The sequence below is a fragment of the Phaeodactylum tricornutum genome, chromosome 8 (genome assembly GCF_000150955.2).
Source record: "Phaeodactylum tricornutum CCAP 1055/1 chromosome 8, whole genome shotgun sequence".
NCBI lineage: Eukaryota > Bacillariophyta > Bacillariophyceae > Surirellales > Neidiaceae > Phaeodactylum > Phaeodactylum tricornutum.
The window spans coordinates 145,974-169,516 of NC_011676.1; the positions used below are offsets into that span (position 1 = coordinate 145,974).

The 23,543-nt window shown below is 47.8% G+C and overlaps 8 protein-coding genes across 8 annotated transcripts; 5 read left to right on the forward strand and 3 right to left on the reverse strand.

The window, feature by feature from the left end:
- Nucleotides 1-472: 472 nt before the first annotated feature.
- PHATRDRAFT_35537 (predicted protein) lies at nt 473-1,595 on the forward strand (the record flags this gene model as incomplete). The annotated part of the gene is made up of 2 exons (XM_002179947.1): nt 473-1,447; nt 1,512-1,595. The coding sequence occupies 2 exons, from the start codon at nt 473-475 to the stop codon at nt 1,593-1,595; spliced, it is 1,059 nt and encodes a 352-aa protein (XP_002179983.1).
- A 1,404-nt stretch (nt 1,596-2,999) lies between these two features.
- PHATRDRAFT_45755 (predicted protein) lies at nt 3,000-4,609 on the reverse strand (the record flags this gene model as incomplete). Its single annotated transcript, XM_002180148.1, has 2 exons — nt 4,249-4,609; nt 3,000-4,108 (listed from the first exon to the last, which is right to left on the reverse strand). The coding sequence occupies exons 1-2, from the start codon at nt 4,598-4,600 to the stop codon at nt 3,000-3,002; spliced, it is 1,461 nt and encodes a 486-aa protein (XP_002180184.1). The 5' UTR covers nt 4,601-4,609.
- A 750-nt stretch (nt 4,610-5,359) lies between these two features.
- On the forward strand, nt 5,360-7,003 carry D-LCR (d-lactate dehydrogenase; the record flags this gene model as incomplete). Its single annotated transcript, XM_002179948.1, has 1 exon — nt 5,360-7,003. The coding sequence occupies exon 1, from the start codon at nt 5,480-5,482 to the stop codon at nt 7,001-7,003; it is 1,524 nt and encodes a 507-aa protein (XP_002179984.1). The 5' UTR covers nt 5,360-5,479.
- An 836-nt stretch (nt 7,004-7,839) lies between these two features.
- On the forward strand, nt 7,840-9,504 carry PHATRDRAFT_35540 (predicted protein; the record flags this gene model as incomplete). Its single annotated transcript, XM_002179949.1, has 4 exons — nt 7,840-8,382; nt 8,412-8,784; nt 8,914-9,410; nt 9,472-9,504. 4 exons carry the CDS (start codon nt 7,840-7,842, stop codon nt 9,502-9,504), a joined length of 1,446 nt encoding a protein of 481 aa, XP_002179985.1.
- A 2,293-nt stretch (nt 9,505-11,797) lies between these two features.
- Nucleotides 11,798-13,590, forward strand: PHATRDRAFT_45757 (predicted protein; the record flags this gene model as incomplete). The annotated part of the gene is made up of 3 exons (XM_002179950.1): nt 11,798-11,933; nt 12,046-12,204; nt 12,293-13,590. The coding sequence occupies 3 exons, from the start codon at nt 11,798-11,800 to the stop codon at nt 13,588-13,590; spliced, it is 1,593 nt and encodes a 530-aa protein (XP_002179986.1).
- Nucleotides 13,591-13,708: 118 nt separating this feature from the next.
- On the reverse strand, nt 13,709-18,409 carry PHATRDRAFT_45758 (nadph-cytochrome P450 reductase). The gene is made up of 4 exons (XM_002180149.1): nt 15,517-18,409; nt 15,398-15,458; nt 14,166-14,827; nt 13,709-14,034 (listed from the first exon to the last, which is right to left on the reverse strand). Exon 1 carries the CDS (start codon nt 18,189-18,191, stop codon nt 15,930-15,932), a length of 2,262 nt encoding a protein of 753 aa, XP_002180185.1. The 5' UTR covers nt 18,192-18,409; the 3' UTR covers nt 13,709-14,034; nt 14,166-14,827; nt 15,398-15,458; nt 15,517-15,929.
- Nucleotides 18,410-19,216: 807 nt separating this feature from the next.
- Nucleotides 19,217-20,872, forward strand: PHATRDRAFT_12416 (predicted protein; the record flags this gene model as incomplete). The annotated part of the gene is made up of 1 exon (XM_002179951.1): nt 19,217-20,872. The coding sequence occupies one exon, from the start codon at nt 19,217-19,219 to the stop codon at nt 20,870-20,872; it is 1,656 nt and encodes a 551-aa protein (XP_002179987.1).
- A 240-nt stretch (nt 20,873-21,112) lies between these two features.
- On the reverse strand, nt 21,113-21,943 carry PHATRDRAFT_35545 (predicted protein; the record flags this gene model as incomplete). The annotated part of the gene is made up of 1 exon (XM_002180150.1): nt 21,113-21,943. The coding sequence occupies one exon, from the start codon at nt 21,941-21,943 to the stop codon at nt 21,113-21,115; it is 831 nt and encodes a 276-aa protein (XP_002180186.1).
- Between the last annotated feature and the right edge of the window lie 1,600 nt (nt 21,944-23,543).

The following is a 23,543-nucleotide window of genomic DNA, read 5'->3' on the forward strand; positions in this document are numbered from 1 at the left end:
GGTGAGTGTGTATCGATATCTTAGCTCGAGTAGTGATGGACATAGCCCTGGTAAATCGAGTTAGTCTCCTTGCTTTTGTGGGGAAAATCCTACCATGAGATACTTTCACTGCACCTGATTGACCGTGAGTTTCTGGCCAATGGGATGGCAACTCCGGCTGACAGTGAGAGCATGCTCCGCCTAGTTTCCGGCGGTACTACGAGTGCCTCTTTCTGGAAATGATAGTTGCTCCATTCTATGTAATTTTCCTCCTTAAATGTAGCCAGGTAGCGTGCGAAGACCTACGTGCAATCTCTATAAATGCATGCTCTTCTGTTTAATGTCACATTTTGGCGAAATGGTGTAAAATGCAATCCATATGCCTTGCCATCTCCGAAATCAGATCTATTTGGCTCAATTCCGACGTCACCATTCTCATAGAGTAAGACCAGGCAAAACCTTTCAGTGTTATCGATCTTACCCTCCAGCGATTATGTCTTTCTCTTTTCTCCCTATTGCTTTATTCTTGGCTTTCATCGGCGGTTACGCAGAGGAACTTTCTCGGGCGCAAAGAGTATCCTTTGGCGAACAGAAGACACGAAATGCTCAGGTGGTCGTCGCTAATTATTCTGAAGCGGAGATGCTTGGCTTCAAGATCCAGCACCAAGTGCACAGCCAAGCCGACCTATTCGTCCAGCAGCTAGAAGGAAAGTTGCAACTCGTGAAGAATGAGATGATATCACTTGAGAATCGCGACCTGGCCAATCTCGATATCTTTACTTCTTACGCCAGTGTTGTCGCCGACGGCACAGAGAAGAACGCCGCGTCCTCATTGTTTGTGAGCAGACAGGATCCGGCCATAACGATTGCACTGGATTCCGAAGGCAACTTGAGGGAAGCCGTACGCCTTAACCCTGAAATCGGTGAAGCAATATCCATTTCACGCATTGATTCCCGAAAGGCGGATCGATTTGTTACGATCACTGCGGAAGACTTCGATCAAGACAAACTTGCTAGTTTTGAAGTAGAAGACAGAGTAGCTCCATTAGCACGTCAACTCAGAAGCTCACACAAGAGCGGAACAAGCAGAGAGAGGTCTCTCCAAGCCATCGGTGCCTGCTCCGAATACGGTTTTGACGTAATCGAAGTTGCTGTTGTGGTGGATTCCCTTCTCTGTGCTGCTGTAGGTGGAACTGAAGGAGCTGCTTCCACCGCTGCACAGTCTGTCATTGCAGGCGCCAGCCAGTTCTACGAGGTTGACGGACTTTGCAAGAAACTCCGCATTTCGTATTTGGAAATTCACTGCAATGCTGGTACCAATCCTATCGCTCCTTTGCTTCAACAAGCAGGAAACTCTGACATTTGTAATACCGACGCAAATGGTTTATTGCAGAACTTTATATGCTACACGGTAGATCAAGGTATTGCCGCGGACTTGAACCTTCTGTTCCACGGCAAGTTCTTTACTGTTAGTGGCTCTCTATCAACTGGCTGCGCTTTCACTGGAACACTTTGTCTTACTGATGGTACAGATTCTGGAGTCAATCAGATCAACTTTACAACCGATCCCGTGTCCCGGGCCAAATTGGTCGCTCACAAGGTGGGCCATATCCTAAGTGCTGTTCATATCAATGATCAATGGGACATTATGTTTCAATCACTGTGCCCAACCTGCAACACTTTTGGACCTATGAGTAAGTTATCCATAAATGATGAAGCGTCGACCGCGTCTTGCGTCAGTAGAGAGGAGGCCCCATCCACAAGCCAGCCCGTCGCTATGCCTACTCGATCTCCAAGTGGTACAAGCAGTCCCACTAAAGCTCCTTTTGTCACTCCTATGGAAAGCCCAATGCAGAAACCTGTTGGAGATCCCACCAATAGTTTTCCCATTCAAACGCCGCTTGCCAATCCTATGGAGAGCCCGCCTCAGACGCCAGGTGGCGATCCCACTGTCAGTCCCTCCACTCAAATTCCTGTCAACAATGCTACTGTTGGCCCTACTTTGATTCCCCTTGTCAATCCCACAAACGGCCCAACCTGGACCCATAACAAGAGCAGCACCAACATTCCCACTCTGAACCCCGTTGAAGATAGCACCAATAGAAACACGGACTTCCTTGGATGATCCCATTGACATTCCTACGCGGACACCCGTTGACGTTGGCACAAAACACCCAAGTAGAGTGACCGGAAGTCCTACCCTAAGCCCAAATGCTGGAACAACAAGGCCCACTGACCACCAAACCAGTAGCAGTCCCACTCTGGACCCGAAGGGCTCACCCCGTACTCCAGCCAACGAGCGCACAGCTGCTCCACTTACTTTCACCACCCACATTCCCACGCCTGCCCCCTACAAGATTAATACTCCCAGCAGCATTCTAACCAGGAGACCAACGGAATCACCTGACAATGTCAAAGTCTGTGTCGACAATCCACTTCAATGGGGGAATTTTCCGTTTAAGTTGCGGACAAGTCACTGCTCTATTTGGCTCCAAGAGGTTTATCGGTAGACTCGTTTGCCGTTACTTAGATGAAGTAGCCAAGAACTGCCCTGAGACTTGTGATACCGATTGCAAATAAAATGGCTCAAGAGTATATATATATATATATACATTGCCCCTTCGAGCATAATAACATACGTACACTTATACATAGCTTTTTTGTCAAGCAAGTTACGGTTGTTGAAGAAGTGGAGGCTAGGACACCAGTGTTAGTCAACGCGGATGGGAAACATATTCCGGAACACTATATTTTTCCATTGCCAGCATGTCTACCGGTCTGGACGAAATCGCTCTCACATCACCGACATTCACTAGCAGGTAAGTTCGAGAACAAAAAGTCCTGCCTATTGACTCGGTCTGTAGCATAAAAGCAGCGAACACTGACATTGAAGTAGGCGAGATATATAGGGGAAACTATTCTCTACTCGTAACATATCATCTATTAATGTAATAAAAACGTAAAGATTCAGAAAATGCGACAGCAACAAGGCTCGAGATTGGGCCAAACGCAGATGAATTCTACGATTCCCACACTTGGCTAAGATGCATGAGAGAGGGCTGACTAAACGATTTCTTGTGCGATTTGCGCTCGGCTTCGGCTACGATTCTCTTCATGACCAAGATTGTCGACTCAAATATTTCGTCCTGTGGATTCATGCCTCCATAGTTTTGCAGAATAGAGTTTTTGGTGGACAGCTGCTCTTGGAGGACATCGGATTCTTCTTTCGTCAATGTTGATGGCGGTGTGCGCTCTTGAGGATTCTCCATATGCACAAATTCCGATTCGTTCACCACAATTCTAGCTTCGTTTTGAATTGCAACTGCAGTAGTGTTTGTAACGAATTCATTCGTCTTTACCATTGGATCGGCCCAAGCAACGACGATTTTGCGTCCCTTATCGTAAGTCGGCTGGCGCCCGTGCGATGTCGAAAAGTTGTCAATAAGCATGACGTCTCCCTTTTCCCATCGGCTAAACACCATGTTCCGATGAATGGCGTGGCGGATCTTGTTCATTTCTGCGACAGATATTTCTTCACCGTCTCCAAACGTAGAGTGTAGACTCATTCTGTGTCCCAACATACCATATTTGATCAGGCAGAAACAAGTCACAAAGAAGCAGTGGATTAAGAGTCTCCAATCACGTGTACGCTTCCATGAGAACCAGAGTTCGGCTGTAAATGTTGTCCAGTGAAAGACTTGAATATGGTTGAACCAAACAGGTTCTTTTGTTACAGGATGAAGCTGATAAGGAGAGGCCTGGGTTATACTCACGAAGGTATCATCACCTGTCCACTGCACAGGCGTCCCTTCGGCCGCGCACATTCGTTCTACTGTTGCCTTGTCAGAAGTCCCGAAAAGTTCCGACCAACTCAACATAGAGGCCACGTCGTAGGTGAACCGTGCGCCCTGCTTGTAGTGAGTCCGGGTGTAGCGCACTCCTTTCTCGAGAAGTTTTTGGCGTAAATCACAAGGCAAGTCCTGATAAACCTTACGAAAGTCGGCTAAGGCAGTCTCACCCCCGGTCGATTGGGATGGTTGCAGACAACCGAAAAAGAGTTGTTTTGGTGGTGCCGGCAGAAAAGACATTTCCAAGTGCTGGGCAATTGGGTAGTTGACGGGAACTTCGGCTATAAAGGTGAAAGAAAACCACAATATCGTGAGCGAAGGAAGAATTGAACAGAAAAAACCTCGCTTGAGAATTGTCTTCGAGACGGGGAACCTGCCACAGAAAGTGCTGAGAGTTTCGCAAGCAAATTTCTCAACATACCTGCGGAAAATATGTATTCTGTGCCTGGGATGAGATTACGGGGAGATGTTCCACGGTACGTATTGTTGAGTTTGGGTTGAAAGGATCGCATGGCCTTTTGCATGTCCGCACCACTATCAATCTCAAAACCACGGATGAGAACAGCCCCATATTGCAACAATCTTTCATCGAGCCAAGCACGATTGGCTTCCATCCAAGTTGTCAAAAAAGAAAGCGACGATTCCCAACGAGGGGTAATGACGAGTGGGAAAGGCTTCTTTCCAGCCTGCGTGCCCTCGTCCCTTAGAAACGAGACATTGACTGAGTCTAAGCCAATCGATCTTTTGCTAATATCGAGGCTTACCATGTTCATTGCTCGCAATCTGAAGTTTTATGTGTGCACGCGTTGTGGCGATGACCGTTTGATCGATGGAGTACCAACAGGGTAGACCTCTCAGTAATTTTATGTGGGCAGATTTGTCGTGACAAACCCGCAACCCATCAAAGGTATCAAGAGCTCTTCTTGTTTTTCACGACGTCGTAGATTTGACAGAATTGTACTCACTTTGTGAGCCGCGTTGTCGCCACGTGGCCGACGAATAAAAGGTTTAATTGCGTACGAGGTCTAAGATCCCGTTGGGTAATTACACTTTGCCACTGGCTCCGAAAAGCTAAAACTGGAAGCTACTGGACAACCTTAATGTACTAGAATGCTATTCACTTACTCCTGTATCTAAAGACTTGATCCCGCGAAAGCGTCTGACAATAATGTTTATAGCTAGATTCATCGTTTCTCTTTTTCAACAAGACCTACTGCTGTGAAAACACTTTAGCCACTAGGGATGGAGGTTTCGTTGTACGAGGTAAAATGTTTTAGCTTGCGACACAAGAAAATTCCGATCCGGTATTCCCAAACAATTCTTGATCTGATCTTGAGAATGCCTTCATGGTCAAAGATCCTGGGATTTCGATACCCGCCACTACCTACTGAGGCTCTCGCTGTTCTCGGCCTCGCGCTGACGCCTCAGCGCACTCGGACTTACCGTTACCAATACTTGACTGTGAAACGGACGTAAATTACGGGCTCCACCGGTGAGATTGACACTCAAGGCACATCACTTTGTCACGCAGTGCGTACCACGACAGGAGAAGTATTCTAAGACGACAGCAAGGGCACTAACCTCTTCTTTTTCAAGTACACCCGCACTTTCTTGCATGATCTGCTTTCGGTTATTGCAACAGCCAATCCGCAATGGTCAGGTCTCTTTTGGTCCAATCGCTCGGTTTTCGAAACTGTCACCGTCAATTCGGAAAGCGTGATTGCTTATCGTTACGGCCACGATTCTCATCGTCGGCCGGTTTTCGTTCACCGTCCGACAATGACGTTATATTCTTCCGATCCATCCTTTCGGACACACGCGTCGTGCAAGATGAAGACACACTGCGGGTCCGGAACACGGACTGGACGAAGCAATTCCAGGGGCGGTCCAAAATTTTACTTCAACCTAGCACAAGCGGCCAAGTTGCCGAAATCTTACAATACTGTCAACGCGAAAAGCTAGCTGTCGTGCCACAGGCGGGACGAACGGGCCTCGTTGGCGGATCTATTCCATTGGAGGAGGAGATCATCTTGAGCACAGAGAAATTGAATCTGATTCATGATTTGAACGCGTACACAGGCATTCTGCGATGTCAAGCGGGATGTATCTTGGCCGACCTACAAGCCTACTGTGCGGATCGTGATCATTTGGTTCCAGTGGATCTGGGCTCGAAAGGAAGCTGTCAAATTGGTGGTAATCTGAGTACCAATGCCGGTGGTCAGTACTATTACCGCTACGGCTCGTTGGCAGCAAACGTCTTGGGATTGGAAGTTGTCCTACCCGATGGCCGAATTCTGAATCTTAACTATCAGCATTCCAATCTCAAAGACAATACCGGCTACAAAATTCATCAGCTCTTTTTGGGTGCCGAAGGGACATTGGGGGTTGTCACGGGTGTGGCCATGCTATGTCCACGGATGCCGCGATCGCGACAAGCGGCATTCTTAGCCTGCGACCGGTACGAAGATGTACTACAGGTACTCCAAACAGCCAAATCTGAATTAGGTGAAATTCTTGCTGCCTTGGAATGGATGGACCAAAAGGCAGTCGAGTTGGTGTCAAATAACCATACCATTCCACTTTTGGCATCAGACGGGGCGATCTACAATAACTATTTATTGATCGAGACACACGGATCTTGCCCAGACCACGATCAGGAAAAAATGGAGAAGTTCTTGGAGCTTGCCATGGACAAAGGTCACGTAGTCGATGGCGTCTTGGCGCAAGACTTGTCTCAAATTGAATCATTTTGGAATATACGTGAATCGGCCAACCCAGCGGTAGCAGCGACTGGATACGGATACAAATACGATGTGTCACTCCCATTGCCAGAGTTTGTTCACTTTATCGATGAAATGAGAAGCCGTCTTCAGGGACTAAACACGTTGAATGCAAATTGGGGGCATATAGTAGACGGCAATCTGCACTTTAACGTTACAACTCCTGGTCTTTTTCAAGTTGATGAGTCGGTGTCGGATCGACTGCAACCATATCTATTCGAGTCGGTTCTTCGTCGTGGAGGATCAATATCAGCCGAGCACGGACTCGGTCAAACCAAGAATTCTTATCTGAAGATTGTCCACGACGCAGACTGTTTGATTGCCATGCAGAAAATCAAATACGCTTTTGATCCAGTAGGGATTTTAAACCCACACAAATTCCTTCCTCGACAGTGAAATGCTTACTGCCAATCAACTGGATGCACTCACGCGCTGGCTCATAACAACTAGCTTCTTGTTAGATAGGCGCCTTCTCACCTAGTATCCGTGTTTTGTTCGCACACCAAGACACTACTGGAGGGTGCTAAATCAAGTTAGTATATACAATAAATGGGAGATTTCTTTCGTGGAAGGGTCAATAAGTCCAGCTAATACTAGGATAGAGCTGTAAATTGACATAGGTTATGGTTTGTCCGTGAACCAAGAAGACTGTGGGTTGCGGTCTCTATTTACCTATTTAATCTAAATTGGAGTATCCTTTTAACACACTTTATATATGCCTAAATTTTCGGGGTGATGCCTTCAAATGTGCGTCGACATTTTTGCCAGGAAAATTACGGATAAATAGATATCGCTCACGAAAGATCATTCCTCACCTTTAGTTGAAAAAGTCGATTAGAATGAAAACATCATATTTAATTTCTTTCCTCTAGCGTCATTGGGCTTATATAACTAATAAGAGGGAAAACTCCAGTTTACCTTACACAGCCAAGGTTCTAAGTGATGCCGCGCGAGCACAGACTTCCAAATTTCTTCTGATTGTCCTTTGTAAGTATACCAAAGGGTGTCTAAGAAGACTAGATCGAAATGTACCCAAATAAAGTACCAACGTACAATTTCCACAAATGCAAGCTTTTCTGTATAATTTCCACATGAGAAATAGCGTAAATTACCGTAAGCATTGCCCTCTCCGAGATCAGATCGTCGGTTTCCACTTCGAAGTCACCATTCTCAGAAAGTACCGTTAGGCTTGGCACAAAATTCCACCTCCATTAATTTGACTTTCAGCAAAGATGATCTCTTCTTCTGTTCTTATCGGGATCTTCTTTTCTCTTATCGGCGTTTACGCAGAGGAAATTTCTCTGGAGCCCAGAGAGTCCTTTGGCAAGCAGAAGACACGAAATGCTCAGGTAATCCTCGCTAATTATTCTGAAGCGGAGATGCTTGGCTTCAAGATCCAGCACCAAGTGCACAGCCAGGCCGACCTATTTGTCCAGCAGCTAGTAGGAAAGTTGCTACTTGTCAAGAATGAGATGATATCACTTGAGAATCGCGACCTGGCCAATCTCGATATCTTTACTTCTTACGCCAGTGTTGTCGCCGACGGCACAGAGAAGAACGCCGCGTCCTCACTGTTTGTGAGCAGACAGGATCCGGCTATAACGATTGCACTGGAATCCGAAGGCAACTTGAGGGAAGCCGTACGCCTTGACCCTGAAATCGGTAAAACAATATCCATTTCACGCATTGATTCCCGAAAGGCGGATCGATTTGTTACGATCACTGCAGAAGACTTCGACCAAGACAAACTTGCTAGTTTTGAAGTAGAAGACAGAGTAGCTCCATTAGCACATCAACTCAGAAGCTCACACAAGAGCGGAACAAGCAGAGAGAGGTCTCTCCAAGCCTGTCAGCTTTCGGTCCCAGTCCCGGAAGCAAAATTATTCCCCGTGACTCAACGGAGTCATGTTGCTTCGCCCCGCTCGATTCTCAAGAACTCGCTTCTATGAATATTTCGTCAGAGACGAAACGGACAGAAAACTCCGTTAACGACCTTTCAGTGAATCAATCGGTCGAGAACGATAATGTTGTATCGGCTCACGCGACGACCAGAGAACCCAAAACAGAATACAAGTATGAAACACGTGAAAGTCAGACTTTGGAGGGACAATGGAATATTATTGGAAAAAAGGGAAAGTCCACGATTTCCCACGATATCGGCACGAAATCGTCTTTTAGTAGCTATAATCTGAATTAACGACAGTTGTAAACCATCTTTCGTTACGCCTTGAGGCACTATTCTATTGATTCTACACTGGAGAAGATTGCTTTCTTCTGCCTTTGTACATAGCCACTGGAATATTAAGTTGTCAAAGTCATCGGTGCCTGCTCCGAATATGGTTTTGACGTAATCGAAGTTGCTGTTGTGGTGGATTCCCTTCTCTGTGCTGCCGTAGGTGGAACTGAAGTAGCGGCTTCCACCGTTGCACAGTCTGTCATTGCAGGCGCCAGCCAATTCTACGAGGTTGACGGACTTTGCAAGAAACTCCGCATTTCGTATTTGGAAATTCACTGCAATGCTGGTACCGATCCTATCGCGCCTTTGCTTCAACGAGCAGGAAACTCTGACATTTGTAATACCGACGCAAATGGATTATTACAAAACTTCGTGCGTTACACAGCAGATCAAGGTATTGCCGCGGACTTGAACCTTCTGTTTCACGGCAAGTCATTTACTGGCTCGCCATCGATCGGCTGCGCTTTCATTGGAGCGCTCTGTCGCATTGATGGTGCGGATTCTGGAGTCAATGAGATCACCTTTACATCCGACCCCGTGTCCCGGGCCAAATTGGTCGCCCACGAGGTGGGCCATATCCTAAGTGCTGTTCATATCAATGATCAACGGGACATTATGTTTCAATCAGTGTGCCCGACTTGCAACATGTTTGGAGCCATGAGCAGGTTATCCATAAATACTGAAGTCTCGTCCACATCGTGCGTCAGTAGAGAGGAGACCCCACCCACAAGCCAGCCGGTTGGTATGCCTACTCAATCTCCAATTGACACAAGCAGACCCACGCGAGCCCCTCTTGCCACTCCTACGGAGAGTCCAACTCAGACACCTGTTGCAAATCCCACTGATAGCCCTCCCACTCAAACCCCTGTTGCAAATCCTACGGAGAGCCCGATCCAGGCACCTGCTGGAGGTCCCACTGACAACCCTCCCACCCGAATCCCTCTCACTAATCCTACGGAAAGCCCAATCCAGGCACCTGCAGGAGGTCCTACAGTGAGTCCTCCCACAGACATTCCTTTTGACAATCCTACTTTGATTCCCCTTGTCAATCCTACAAACGGCCCAACTCAAGCCCCAAATATTGATAGCACCGAGATGCCCGTCCAACCTTCAGTAAATATGCCTGGTGACAGCCCTACTCAGAGTCCCGAGGAGAACAGCACCTCCACGCCCACTCGAAACCCCATGGAAGATAGTACTAATATACCCACACGGAATTTTCTCGACGGCCCCACCGAGAGTCCTACGCAGCATCCTGCCAACCTGGTCACTATGCACCCAAGGAATCCAACAGGAAGTCCAACTCCGATCCCAAAAGCTGGAAGGAGGAGTCCCATTGACCCTCCTAGTAGTAATCCCACAATCATCCCCAAATACGCCACCCTTACTCCAAATAAAAAATCAGCAGCCGCTCCGACCACTTCCACCAGCTACGTTGACACGCATGCTTCCGACAAGGTTGACATTCCAAATAGTACTCAGGTCACGGGACCTACGGAGCCACCCGGCAATGTTGAAGTCTGTGTGGACAATCCATCCTACGGTAGTGGCCAATTACATTTAAGCTGTGAACAAATCACAGCGCGGTTTGGCTCCAAGAGTTTTATCCGTAGAATCCTTTGCCAGTATGTGGATGAAGTGGCCAAGAACTGCCCTCAAACTTGCGGTACCGAATGCAAATGAAGTGGCACAAGAATGCAGTATTTACCACTTCAATCATGTATGCATGCATGATCTAATAAATAGCTATTTTCAAGCCAGTTATCGTTGCAAAAACCCCGTGATGAAGTCTCCTTGCCGAAACAAAGTGAATGAAACCAAATTGCGCTTCGGAACATATGGCCTCTTTCCGTCATCAATGCTTAGGAAGTCGCAAAATTCAACGACAAGATTGTTCAATTGCCAAGTATAAGCTACTCCTAGTAAGCAAGTCAGTGTCTGTCTTGTTTTCTTTTGTGAAAGTTTCTGCTCAAGTAGCAAATTGTAGGACAATAGAAAGGCAAAAAGGGAAAACGAAAAGGATTTAAGAATAATGTGAGTAACGACTGAAAGGAAGCTGAGCTATTGTGCAACCTGTCGAATGAGTAATTGGTTGGCAAAAATGTCTTGCCATAGCTTTTAATCTAAAAAGGTTTTGTGGCAACAAGTTCAAATTGTCCGCGGCTTCGAAATTGGTATCGAAAGTATCTGTCTTTCGTATTTAGCAGTAAGCAGAGAAACATTCACCCAGAGCGAAGCACTCGAACAAAGTATACCTATGGATATAAATGCTACACTTGGAATACACTGCGTGCTCTCATACCTGAGGAATGGAAAGGCGATGTAGCTACAAAAAAGTTGGTTCCGCCAACAGACTTTCGGAGAGCAATTGTTTGTTTGCCTTCCTAACACACTCTTACAGTTAATCGACTGAGAAATAGAGATAATTTCCATTTTGCCGCGTTTAGTTCGGGTCGTGCCCTTATTTTCCAAAGTCAAGATTCATCTCATTCTCAAGATTCTTCGCAACATGACGTTTCTTGCTTCGTCGAGAATCTCTACATCGCATGAAAATGTCTCTTTGTGAAGTCTTCCGTAGGAACTGGAACAAGCAATGCTGCCTTGGTGTAGGGCTCCGTAAGGCTAGTAGTGGTAGTAGATTTGTTTGAACGAATTTGAAGTTTAGGTTGGCTGAGGTCGCGAATCTCGGAGATGGATTGACAACTGCCAGTGAGAACTCCCACGCCGCACGCACAACGATTATTTCACAATACAGGCCTTGTTGCAACTGTCTAGAAAAGAAAATAGACTCGGGCGTACTTGATGCACTGTATTCCATTTCGAATCCTCAAAAAAGAGATTTGGATTATCTGGTCCCTTTTGTTGATTTCGTCTTCCGATTATCCCTGTCTCGCTTTACCAGACCCATTGAAACACATTCGGGAAATCCACCCCCGCTTTTTCTTACAGTGAACATGAACGATGACCGGATAAGTGACCGTATAGCCTTCGGATCGTGCAACGAACAGGATCTGCAAAACAACCTCTGGCCAATTATAGAATCGCGTCAACCCACTGCGTTTGTTTGGGGTGGCGATGCCATTTATGCCGGTACGTTTGCCGTTCTGTGCCGACTCGGCGAGAATCTCAGCAGATTCTACGTCTGGTATAGATACCTGCTGGCTTCTTACATTTTTCTTTCTGTTTCATCACCGTATTCCAGACACCTTGCTGGCACCAGACTGGTCTTCCTTTCCACCGAAAGCGCAACATCGATGCGCCACTCCTTCCCTGTTGCGGAAGCTTTACCAAACACAACGAAATGTGCCTGCCTATCGGAGCCTATTGCGCCAAAATCTGACAGTGTTTGGAACTTTTGATGGTACGTACGTAGGCCTGACCGGCTTAAGTCCTTTTGTATTCGAAAGTGGTCGATTTCTCATTTGGACACTGTATTCACCTTACACTAGACCACGACTACGGCTGCAACAATGCCGATCGTACGTATCCATACCGATACGAAAGTGGTATGGCCTACGTGGATTTTTTGGGCTTGGTTTCCTCCTCGCCCATGTATCAGCGTGCCCAAGCTGGACATGGAGTATATGGAGTCAAGCTTTTTGATTTTGCCCGGCCGAAGGGAGAACGCGAAGTATCCGATGTCGAGGCCGGTCTCGACCCGGATTTAAACAGTTTTGGCCAAAAGGGCATGCGGATACCAGCAATGCACTCCTATTCCAATCGTACAGTCGCAGTGTTTGTTCTCGATGTGCGCACCAACAAGACACCATGGAAAAAGGGTTCGGCTGCGTACCAACCCGACCTAGAGGGAGACTTTCTCGGAGAGCGCCAATGGCAATGGTTTGAAGCCGCCATTGCGCGCTCTACAGCCTCCGTCAACGTCGTTGTAAATGGGTTGCAGGTGCACGCAAATCGCTATCCTGATGGTAATATTGCGGAAGCGTGGGGCAAATATCCCAAAGCACAACAACGATTATTCGATGCAATTTTGCAAGACGGCGTGGAATCGCCTGTCCTCGTTTCGGGTGATGTGCACATGACACAACTCATGCGAAAGGATTGCTACAATCCTGAAACCGGCAATCAGCGGTCTTTGATCGAAATGACGACCTCCGGAATGACGCATTCTTGGGGAACTGTTAGTAGCCAGCCACTGGTGGATCCTACTCGCAAGCCTTCGTGGAGGGATTGGTTCGAGTCATACGCAGCTACTCGTATGGTCCATATCCTCCACACTGTTTGCCCTTGGACCGACTTGATGGTTTCCGAAAGTCAAACTTCAAGCGGGGAGGACAGCTCTCCCGAATCGGGGGGTGGTGAAGGATCCAAGCAAGGCTTGCAGTATTCGTTGGCCAAGAATTTTGGCGAGCTCGAGTTTGACTGGGATGCCCGAATGGTCTCAATTCGCAGTATAGGGGAAGACCCCGCTTCTCCTCCGCTTCTGATGGCCCGAACGTCTATGGATCGACTCTCCGGACGGGATGGCCTCATGCCCGGTGGTACCCTAACGGACTCAGATTTTGCCGTAGCGCACGAGGCTATAGTACCAGGTACCGCCGAGTGGGTCTGTGTGAATCATAGAGGTGCCGAAAACTACGTAACGCACATGTTTGGCCATGTGGTTTCAGCTATGATTTTGTTGGCTGTGGTGCCTTTCCCCTTGCTCCTTCCGGCGTTGCTGGCCTGCTATCTTGTACGCTGCCGTCGGAAAGCCAAAACGGTTCCGTCCACCAAATTATTGATGTAAAAAGTTTTTGTTTTTGTCCCTTTATAAAAATCATCGTTGGGACAAACGTTCTTCCCAATTATGAACCGGCTTGTAGTTTACAGTCGTAACATAGGTAGCGACGACGCGCCAGGTCCGTACCATGAAATCTAGAAGGCGCATTACGTATTCTTAACGTTAAAAAATGCTATTGACCGTAAGAACCTTGCCAGAATCTAAGACACGGCAGCAGCCTTGGCGTAGGTTACTTCGGGATTGGCTCCGTCGATAGTCTTGGTCGACTGGGCGGGCGTCGGAGCACTCACAGGCTCACCGTCTTCCTTGACGAGTCCCAAGGGCTTGAGGACCGTCAAAAACAACGGTTTGAAAATCTCTTCCGTTTTACCGACCGCCCCCATGACGGTCTGAACCACGGCCTTGATGGCAGGATTCAAAACGTTATCGTCCAAGCCGTGCAAGTTGTGCCTAAACGGAGGGGAATCGAGAGAATAGAAAAAACCTTAGTATCATACGGTGTCGGCGTCAATATCAACAAAACTTTGGTAGCGCGCACGAATCCAGCATCGCTCTTATCCGGTGCTACGGTCTTTACTTACGTCATGCAGCCATCCACTTCATCCATGGACGATCCGGCCATGCCCACTACTTTTCCGGCAACGCCCTCAGCAATACCCAGGAAAGGTTTGAAAACGATAATGCCTTTACCCCAAGCCCAAACGCCCTTGGCACCCTGATACACCTTATCGGCGGCATCGACATGCATGTCTTCACTAGTACTACTCATGTTGCTGTCTTGAAAGCGTTCTTCGACAGAAAGTGTGTCTTCTTCTGCAATTGTTTCTCGCGAATAGGCGAGAGCGTCTTTACCAAACGGAGAGTCTAAAGAAAAGGCAGATTGAGTATCGAGATGTTCAGCCGACGCGGACACAAAATCATCAGTCGCAATCGATGTCCCGGCAATGGAAAGAGGTCGATGTCGTTGATGGATCTGTTGCGCCAAGGCGGCTGCGGATATTGTCTGTGTGGGCAAGTCATTGAAAAATAATGCTTCGGCGGGCCGTGGAGGAGTCACCGGAGGATGAGCATCGTACAAGTCCTCCTCCAGACTTCGCAACGGACTCAACGGTGGATGAAGTGTTTCCGGAGAATACCCCATACTGTTCAGCTCCTCGTCGCACCCATCGCTGATATCGACCTCCGAGCCCAACAGACTCATCCTTTTCTCATACAAATATTCTTTCGCACTCTCTGCGAAGGACTGTAGCGAAAAAGAGATCAATAGAGAGTTCCGTGTGTGTGTGAGAAAAAACGAACTGCAGCAAGCGAACAGATTCTGTGCCGAGTCGGAGCATCTTTGCCCACGGTGACGAGCACATTTCGAGCCAAAGCGTGCCGTGACCCACCGCAATCGTGATGATGTCGCAATTTCGGACCAATCAAAACCCATGATGAGTACCGGAAACACAACTACTTATAATGTCGTGTACGAGAAAATGATCAAATCGCTTCCCCTTGACTTTGAAGGCGAGCGATTTCCTGAACATGTGAACCATGGCCGACAGCGATCCGATGCAGTTTACTGGAACCCTGCTTGAATGACAGGAATAGGCTGAACGATACGAAGCCACATGAATTGACAATAAACCCCTTTTGTGACTTCGATCGCACCCTGGGTCCGAATCGGCCGTCGGTTCGGCAACGCAATTCGCCGACAAAGGCTTACGAAGCCAAATAAGAGAAAGGTAGCGACTGGAAGGACACGATCTCTTCTCACCACTACACATACACAACCAAAATACTTCTCCATCCATCATCGTCTTGGGCGTACCTTACCGTTCTTGTTTGTTGTGTTGTGATGGTCGATTCCAAAATTACCCCAACTGCGAGGACTTCGGAACATATTGTGTACGTGAGACAGGGTTGACTGCGCACAACGAACGAACGTACTTTGCTTGGATGAGAACAGGAAAAGGAGTAGCAGGCGACAAAACTGATCCAACGAATTTGATCCAGCGCATCTTGGATCAGTCGTGCGACTTCCCCATCCCCCCTTCGAAATCGCTCTCTGACGATCTCCCTCTTTACCATTGCATATATAAATTGTCGTAGAGGACAAAATTTCCAATGCGAAAGAGCCAGCCGGTTGTGTGCTGCCTACCATACAGTCCAAATTGTGGGCGAAACAGGAAACTATAACATGCGTTTTTCCACATTTGCCTCCTTGTGACTGTGTCAGCGAAAATCTACCTGTCAACTGTTTCTTAAAGTTATTTCATTGTGCCGAGGTCTATAGCCACCTACCTCACTGCAGCACAAGAAACAGCCCTCTAGATTTCCGCAATTCGTTCTGTATTGCACTCTCAATCGGACAGATCCTCCAGGAATCGTCCTTCATGAATAAGCCTTTGCAAGTACGTTGTGGCCTCCTCTTCACTCATCTTGCCGTGTGTCTGTAAAATCTGGTGCACTTCATTCTCAATCGCCACTCCAAAGGTTCGGGCTCCTCCGCACAAGTATGTGTATCCGCCATTTTGCAAGTGTGCCAGTATGGCTGCGCCGTTCCGTCGGACGGCGTCCGAAACATTGCCGCGCGACGCTTCCTGCTGATCAACTGTAAGACTAGACGCCGTGCCGTCGCCTCCCAGTGGATTGTTGTACATGACCTGGGCGTGTGTGAGGGCGCCACATTCCAAAGCAGTAGCTATCATGTCACCGTAAACAGCGTCGTTGGGATCACGAAAGCCCAAAAACAGCCAACCCGGTCCGTAGTTGCTGTTGGGTGCGCGTTGGATTCGCTCTTCCAAGAACGCGCGAATGGGGGCTACTCCGCAACCACCAGCAATCATGCACACGGATACTTGGGGGTCCACCGGTAGACGGAAAGAAGGATTGGCGTGGACGGCCGCAATTACCGTACTTCCCGTTGTCAAGCCCGATAAGTACGAAGTGGCGACTCCCTCCCGCAGCGCCCCACGGCTTGTGACGTACCGGACCGGGCGATAGGTGAGATAAATTTGACGATTGTGTGTGTGTTCCGAGCTGGCAATAGAGTAGTAACGTGCCTTCATGGGTGGTAGCTGGTACAGCAGATCTTCCAAAGCAATTTTCTTTGGCTGGCCAGCTCGACTGTTTTGCAATAGCAGATCCAGAACAGTCCGACCGTGGCGAACAATATCGCCCTTATAATCCATAGAACCATCCTCTCCGTCGAGCAGAAATCGTGCAAAACTGGGGGAAGGAGTTGCGTTCAAATCTACTGCGTGACTTAGCGTTTCGTACAGTGAAATATCGATGGGGTGGGGATAGGGCTTGCTGTTGGTAGAGGTGGAGGAAACATTCCCAAGAATGGCAGCGTGCGGATCGACGTCGTCCAACACAAAATCCAAATAGGACTCAACAAGATAGTCTTTGTTGCGAGGATAGACGGTAAAGTGGTCACCGGCTTGATATTGGACGGATTCGTCGTCGCCCGCTGGCAAAGATACACACAATTCTCGGAGTCCATTGGACGACGCCACGGGATTGAGCGCTATGTTGTGCACCACAGGAAAGGCTCGGGTCCGTTCGTGGTAAAACGTGGGTGCCACGTCTAACAGATCGCGTCGTACCGCGTGTCCATTGGAGCCCGAGGATGCGGGTGGCCCCATTAAAACTCGTGGGTATTTGATAGGCGCCCGCCGGTATCCCGATTTTGCCCCAGGGCATTGCATGGATTCCGTCGGTACGGTGATGTCGGAATTCGCCGTCGGCTCAGGTGTGGGAGCTTCGGCCGCGTGTGGAGCATCCTCGGTATTTGTTGTGGCGCTGTTGTCGTCTTGAAGGGTGGACGATTCCCCGTTCAATGTACTGCGTGACACAATTTGCTCCACAATAGCTTCCTGCCACTGATCAAAATCGTCTTCCAAACAATCGCCGTCGTCACCCAAGGCGAGAGGCATCAGCGGTGTCATGACTTTGAGTTCGTTCAATTTTGCATCCATGGCTTTGCTCGTCACATTGTAGTGGCTGGGGTGCGCTTTGGAATTCCCCAGTCCAAACAAGGCGTAGTAGCGGTTATTGCTATTGGTGTCAGTGGGAAAAGAATCGTTGGACTGAGACATGAGCCAGTCGTAGAAAACTTTGCCGTTGGATGGCGGTTCTCCGACTCCACTGGTGCTGGTCAGGAAAAGATAGTACGAATCGGATGAGGATGACAAGGAGGAGGTAACCAAGTTCTCGGGCGTATCGTCCGCAAGCGATTGAACGGTGACATTGGGCACATTCTTTTCGTCGAGAGCGTCCGATAGCATATTGGCAAATAACTGAGCCGTCCCCCCCTGCGAGGCGAACAGTATGCGGATCGAAGGTAGTGACCGTAGCGGTACAGTAGTTGAAGCATACCAACAAATGGGAGAAAACTCATTCACAGCAAAGGTAGGTCGCAGAAAGCTGCTTCTTCTTGCGTTGAAGTGGCCGATCACGGTCGCGGTCGAGCGCATTCTCGTCAAGATACCGCGACGACCTGCAGAGCCGATGAATGAAGGATCCAATCGTTGGGCACGGTAACGCTGCCTAGCGAGTACATGGACCGATGGAAACGTTGTCGACAGGGCTGTTACTGAACGAGAGTAGCGAAGTATCATTTTCCGAAGAAATCCAGGATTGGCAAAAGAATGAGAAAGTCAAGTCGACAACAGTGACAAACGGACCAAATCCTCGAATACGCCGGGACACTTTTGTGGCCGTGAGGAGGCTAAAGGTTGCGTTGCGGATTGGGAGCGCCGGAAAGTGTGGATTGGCTTGTTCTCCTGTGATGTACGGAATGTTACTCTGGGCTAACACCTCTGATCGATTCGACAGGTTCCAGAGCGAGTCGACTCCTGTTGGATCGATTCCGACGGAAGGATTAGGCATTCGCTGGGCTCTCTAGAGGCTGTGTGTACGAACGCGAACCTCAAACGGTCATAAATCTGGAACTTCCGGCACCAAAGGGTGTTTTCAACTAGTAATTCTCATTCGCAACCTACGCCAAATCGTTAAGTATATCAAGTCAGATTCATATGTATAACACAGCGAAAGTGAAAGAAATTAGTATTTTGGTATTGCTGTGACAGAGTTTGATAAACTGTGATGCTTGTTTTCCGTCTCCTGACACTTTCACGACTTTTCTCGAATTGGCTCTAGCGGAAATCTTCCAAAATGCGAACCTCACTCGCACACACCTTCGCTACGGTGAACCTGTACCAGCCTTGAAAAGCAAAAAAGCGAACTCACATCAGAAATACGGGTCGTGTCATCGTACTAATGCTGCGCTGCCATTGACTGTGAGTTGAACAACAGTAGTGGCTGGACAAAAGGATTCTCTGTAAGGAGAAACTCAGTTGCTTTCACTAACAACGAAAATCGTTTGAAGAGTGGTCATATCTTTTTTGGCAGAGGCATCTACAACGCATGCACAGATTGACTCTTGTCTCATCCACCACTTCTTTCCATCATCATGTTTCCTTCACGTCTCGCAGTTCGGGCCTTCACTCGCAGCGCGGCTTCGGCCTCGAGCAGGCGCCTCGCCCGTCCTCTTCAACAAGCGGCTCGCCGACTGCCGGCCGCCATCGCGGCATCGTACGCGCAGGAATTCTCCACAAACCCGTCAAAAGTCATTCTCGATGACATGTTCTGTCGTCAGTGTGAACAAACGGCGGACCATTATGCCTGCACGACGCAAGGAATCTGCGGCAAGACGTCCGAGACCGCCGCATGTCAAGATGCCCTCATCGAATCCATCAAAAGTGTCTCGGCCTGGTGCGTCCAGGCTCGCAAGGAAGGCAGCGTCAGTGAGCAGGATCTGGAAGCAGCCAACATTTGGACCCTGCAAGCGACGTTTTCGACACTCACCAACGTGAACTTTTCCGATGACCGCATTGCCGACTACATTCATCAAGGACAAGCGATCCGCGCGGAATTACAAAAGAAAGTGCTCGCGGCTCCAACCGAGTTCATCGGTCAACTCAATTTAGCAGGCAAATCCACGGCCGAGCTGGAGGATTTTGGCCATACGGTCAGTATTCCTAAACGTGCCGCTGCAATGGGTAACGAAGATGCTTTTTCGCTTAACGAGATTGCCACCTACGGTCTTAAGGGACTCTGTGCCTACGCCGCACATTGTCAAGCTTTGGGCAAGATGGATCCGGAAGTCAACGCTGCGGTTCACGAGATTTTCACCAAACTTGCCAGTGCGGAACCCGACGTGGACGGACTGCTAGCGACGGTGCTGCGTGTTGGACAAGTGAACGGCACCGTGCTAGCCATGCTCGACAGCGCCCACGCTGATTTACTGGGTGTCCCTGAACCAACACCCTGCCGGATGACGGCCGTCGAAGGCAAGGCTATTTTGGTTTCTGGTCACGACATGGTAGATCTATACGAATTATTGAAGCAAACCGAAGGGACTGGTGTGAACGTGTACACGCATGGGGAGATGTTACCTGCTCATGGCTATCCCAAGCTCAAAGCTTTCGATCATCTGAAAGGCAACTACGGCACAGCTTGGCAGAACCAAAAATTCGAATTCGCTTCTTTTCCTGGACCCATCATTGTCACAACCAATTGCATCGTGGAACCCCGCCGTATGTACAAGGACCGTTTGTACAGCATGAACGAAGTTGGCGTCGATGGTGTCCAGCACATTCCCAATCGCGATTTTACGGGAGTAATCGAGCAGGCACAACAAATGAAAGGTTTCGTAAGGACCATCGACCCGCCGACTTTCCATACGGTTGGATTCAACCACCGTGTAGTACTGCCTTTGGCCGAACAAATCATTGACGCCGCCAAGTCGGGGACATTGTCACGTATTTTCCTGATCGGTGGTTGCGATGGCTCTCAGTGGGATCGCTCCTACTTTACTGATCTGGCCGAAGAAACGCCAGACGACTCACTCATTCTAACACTCGGCTGTGCCAAGAATCGGATAATTCACCAAGAAAAGTTGATGGACGCGAAACTCGCCAACGGTTTGCCGCGGGTCATTGATATGGGACAGTGTAACGACTCGTATTCAGCCGTTGTGGTGGCAACAGAGCTTGCAAAAGCCCTGGACTGCAGCGTGAACGATTTGCCATTGAGCTTGTGCCTGTCCCATTTGGAGCAAAAAGCCGCGGCAGTCTTGCTCACGCTCTTGAGCATGGGTGTCAAAAATATTCGTTTGGGACCATCCTTACCAGCTTACGTTACGCCAAATGTATTGAGTATTTTACAGTCAGAGTACAACCTCATGGGAACGGGAGATGCCAAAAAGGATCTAGCTGCAATGATGGAAGGAAACTGAACAACTTACAGTAATACTTTTTCAGATTGAATCAGATGAAACTCACGTATTATTTCTCACGTTGGAAAAGACGCTCAATTTGCATATGTAGCCTCAAGATAAAGGAAAAGTTGGTATCGCTTAGTTTAGTTTGACTGTGCCGATCACGACCGTCGTTTATCAACTGCTTGTTGATGGTCGCTGCAAAGGGAGCGTCCCTAGTTGTTACTATGGGCTATCCCTTGAGAACTATTTTGAAGGCTACAGCTTAGACACAGGAAGCTGTACTGTTGTCTCTTGAATCGCTTTGCACATGTCAACGTTAATACCGGACATTCCATCCATTCGCTCGCCATGGACAATCTGGGATCCCAGTGCAGCAAACACCCCCAAAACTGCCACAGTAGTGATTCCTTCAGCGACACGAATGGGAAAAAACAACCCCTCCTTATCTTCCCATGAAAGACGCGCGAGCTGTTCCAAGCTACGCCCTGCAACGATTCGCGAAAAGACGGACAAGCTAGCGACAACCAAGACGACAACGTAGAAGGCTCGTTCCGTGTCGTCCGAAAGATTCGTTGGCCCACATCCGGTACGTATTACTGCAAACTCGCTCCATAGCACTCCGGTAGCGGCAAGGACAGTAAGCATGGAAAATACGGCTGTGACTACGACAAACAAATTTGAAGATTTTGGAACAGGAGGCTGCTGCTGCGGAGAGTCGAAAAGACAGCAACGAGACAGTCGATCGTAGCGCATTCTTTTGCTTGCGCATTTTCCTGAGGTTGCAACATTCGTTGAAATCGGCAGGCGAAGTGGAGGGGCTTGAAACACAGGACAAGCAACAGAAGAAACTTGGAATGCAACAGAAAATGTTGAAGAGCACATTACCAGGACCACCAGTGTCGCTCTGCGTATCTGTTTTTGCGCTTTCGCAACAGGAACGGTGCTGAATTGTACCTCCTGATTCATTTGATTAACCGAACACTGGGGTACTGGATGCCCGTGTACAGGACACCTCGACCTCTGAACAGTGTGTTGTTTCCACAAGTTTGTAGGATATGTGGAACGAAAGGTACATGCATCCAACATTCCGATTTTTGTTCCGCAGGATCATTGTCAAGGCCCAACCTGTATTTTGTTGGTAGGGTAGGGGAATCTAGAAAACTACAAAAACAGTCCCGATACGTTTGCATAAATGTATGTAGATGTCCTAAAATGATCGTTGCATGACCACTTTAGATAGCTTTGTGTTCGTCGCTCATAATTATCGCATCTACAATTATTAGTATTGACAGTGTATGAAGATTTTAGTCATAGTCATAGAAGAAATATGAAATTAAAATTGTTGTTCACTGTCAATATCATATTGTAGCTACTTTTTAAGTTCAAACAGAAGATGATTGTATTCAAGATATGCGTTGTCGATACGAAGAAACCAGTCATTATGGTATGGATCCTAATGAATGTAATGTGAATTACTATAGGATGATTTTTGAGATGCACAATAATGTCGTCATATGGGCACTTCAACAAAAGAATATACAATCTTCTTTGGTAATCGGAGCGTTTTACGAATACACAGGAATTTTATTTCATAGAATTTTGTATATCAAGTACAGTACAGAATGTAGCAAATAAGCAAAAAAGAGAGCATCTAATTCCCGAGGATCTCGTGTCGGGCATGGTTCAAACTTCAACCTTTCCTCATCAGCTTACGCCAACCAACCTCAAAAATAACACTTATTTTTCCAACTATTCCATTTTTAGCTCACAGTCAGATCAGGAAGTGTCAACTTTCGCGTTTGCAACATCCTCTCGAAACTCTGATAAGAAATATGTGCGCTGTTTCCATTATTGCTTTCCGACTCAACCAGGACGGTCTGCGATGTTTGGCAGACTACCAATACAATGAAGCAATTGCTCTCTTTTCTAGAGGTTTGGAAATTGTGAAGGAAGACTTGTTTTCAATTTCTGATTTTCAAGAATCCGAAATTGATAAAAAAGCAGGTATTAGTACGCGTTCGTGCTACTTTGTCGCTCACCACTCAAGATCCTCTATTCGGGAATCTTCTGGCGAGCAATATCAAGAAATGAACAGCTCTGACGAGGGCTTCACCTTCACAAAGCCCCTCCTGTGTCTGCCAGCCCCGGCAGTTGACCTCATCTCAAGCTCTTTGGGAAATTACAACTCCATCCTTTCGTTCGTGGTCCTCTTTAACTTAGCTCTGGCTTACCATCTTGCTGCTTTAAGCGAGAGATACTCTTCTAAAAGAAAACTCCTCAAAGCCCTTGCATTCTATGAGCTCGCTTACAGCGTCCAAACTGTCAACACTTTTCAAAAACTGACTATAATGCAGAGCATGGCAATCGTCAACAATATTGGCCAGATTAATTTCATGTTGACGAGTTTTGAGAGGGCTGAGCAGTGTTTCCATTTTCTGCTGACACCGATCATGAGCCTTAAGATGTTTGGACATGCCGAATCAATCGAGGCTGTTCATGTTTTTCTTCCGAATGTCTGGATACTGATATCAAAAGAAAGTGCAGCTCCGGCAGCATGATGCTAATGTCGAAGATTTACCGATAGTAGCTTTCTGCCGGACACGTCTACAAAATTTTCTTCGAGTGATTAGATGGCATGGAGTTTAGATGTTTACTTTGACCAAAATACGGGAGTCGCTTGCGTCGA

Bases quoted from the DNA above. Each gene is read 5' to 3' on its own strand.
- PHATRDRAFT_45758 (XM_002180149.1), bottom strand. From the start codon at position 18,191: ATGATACTTCGCTACTCTCGTTCAGTAACAGCCCTGTCGACAACGTTT.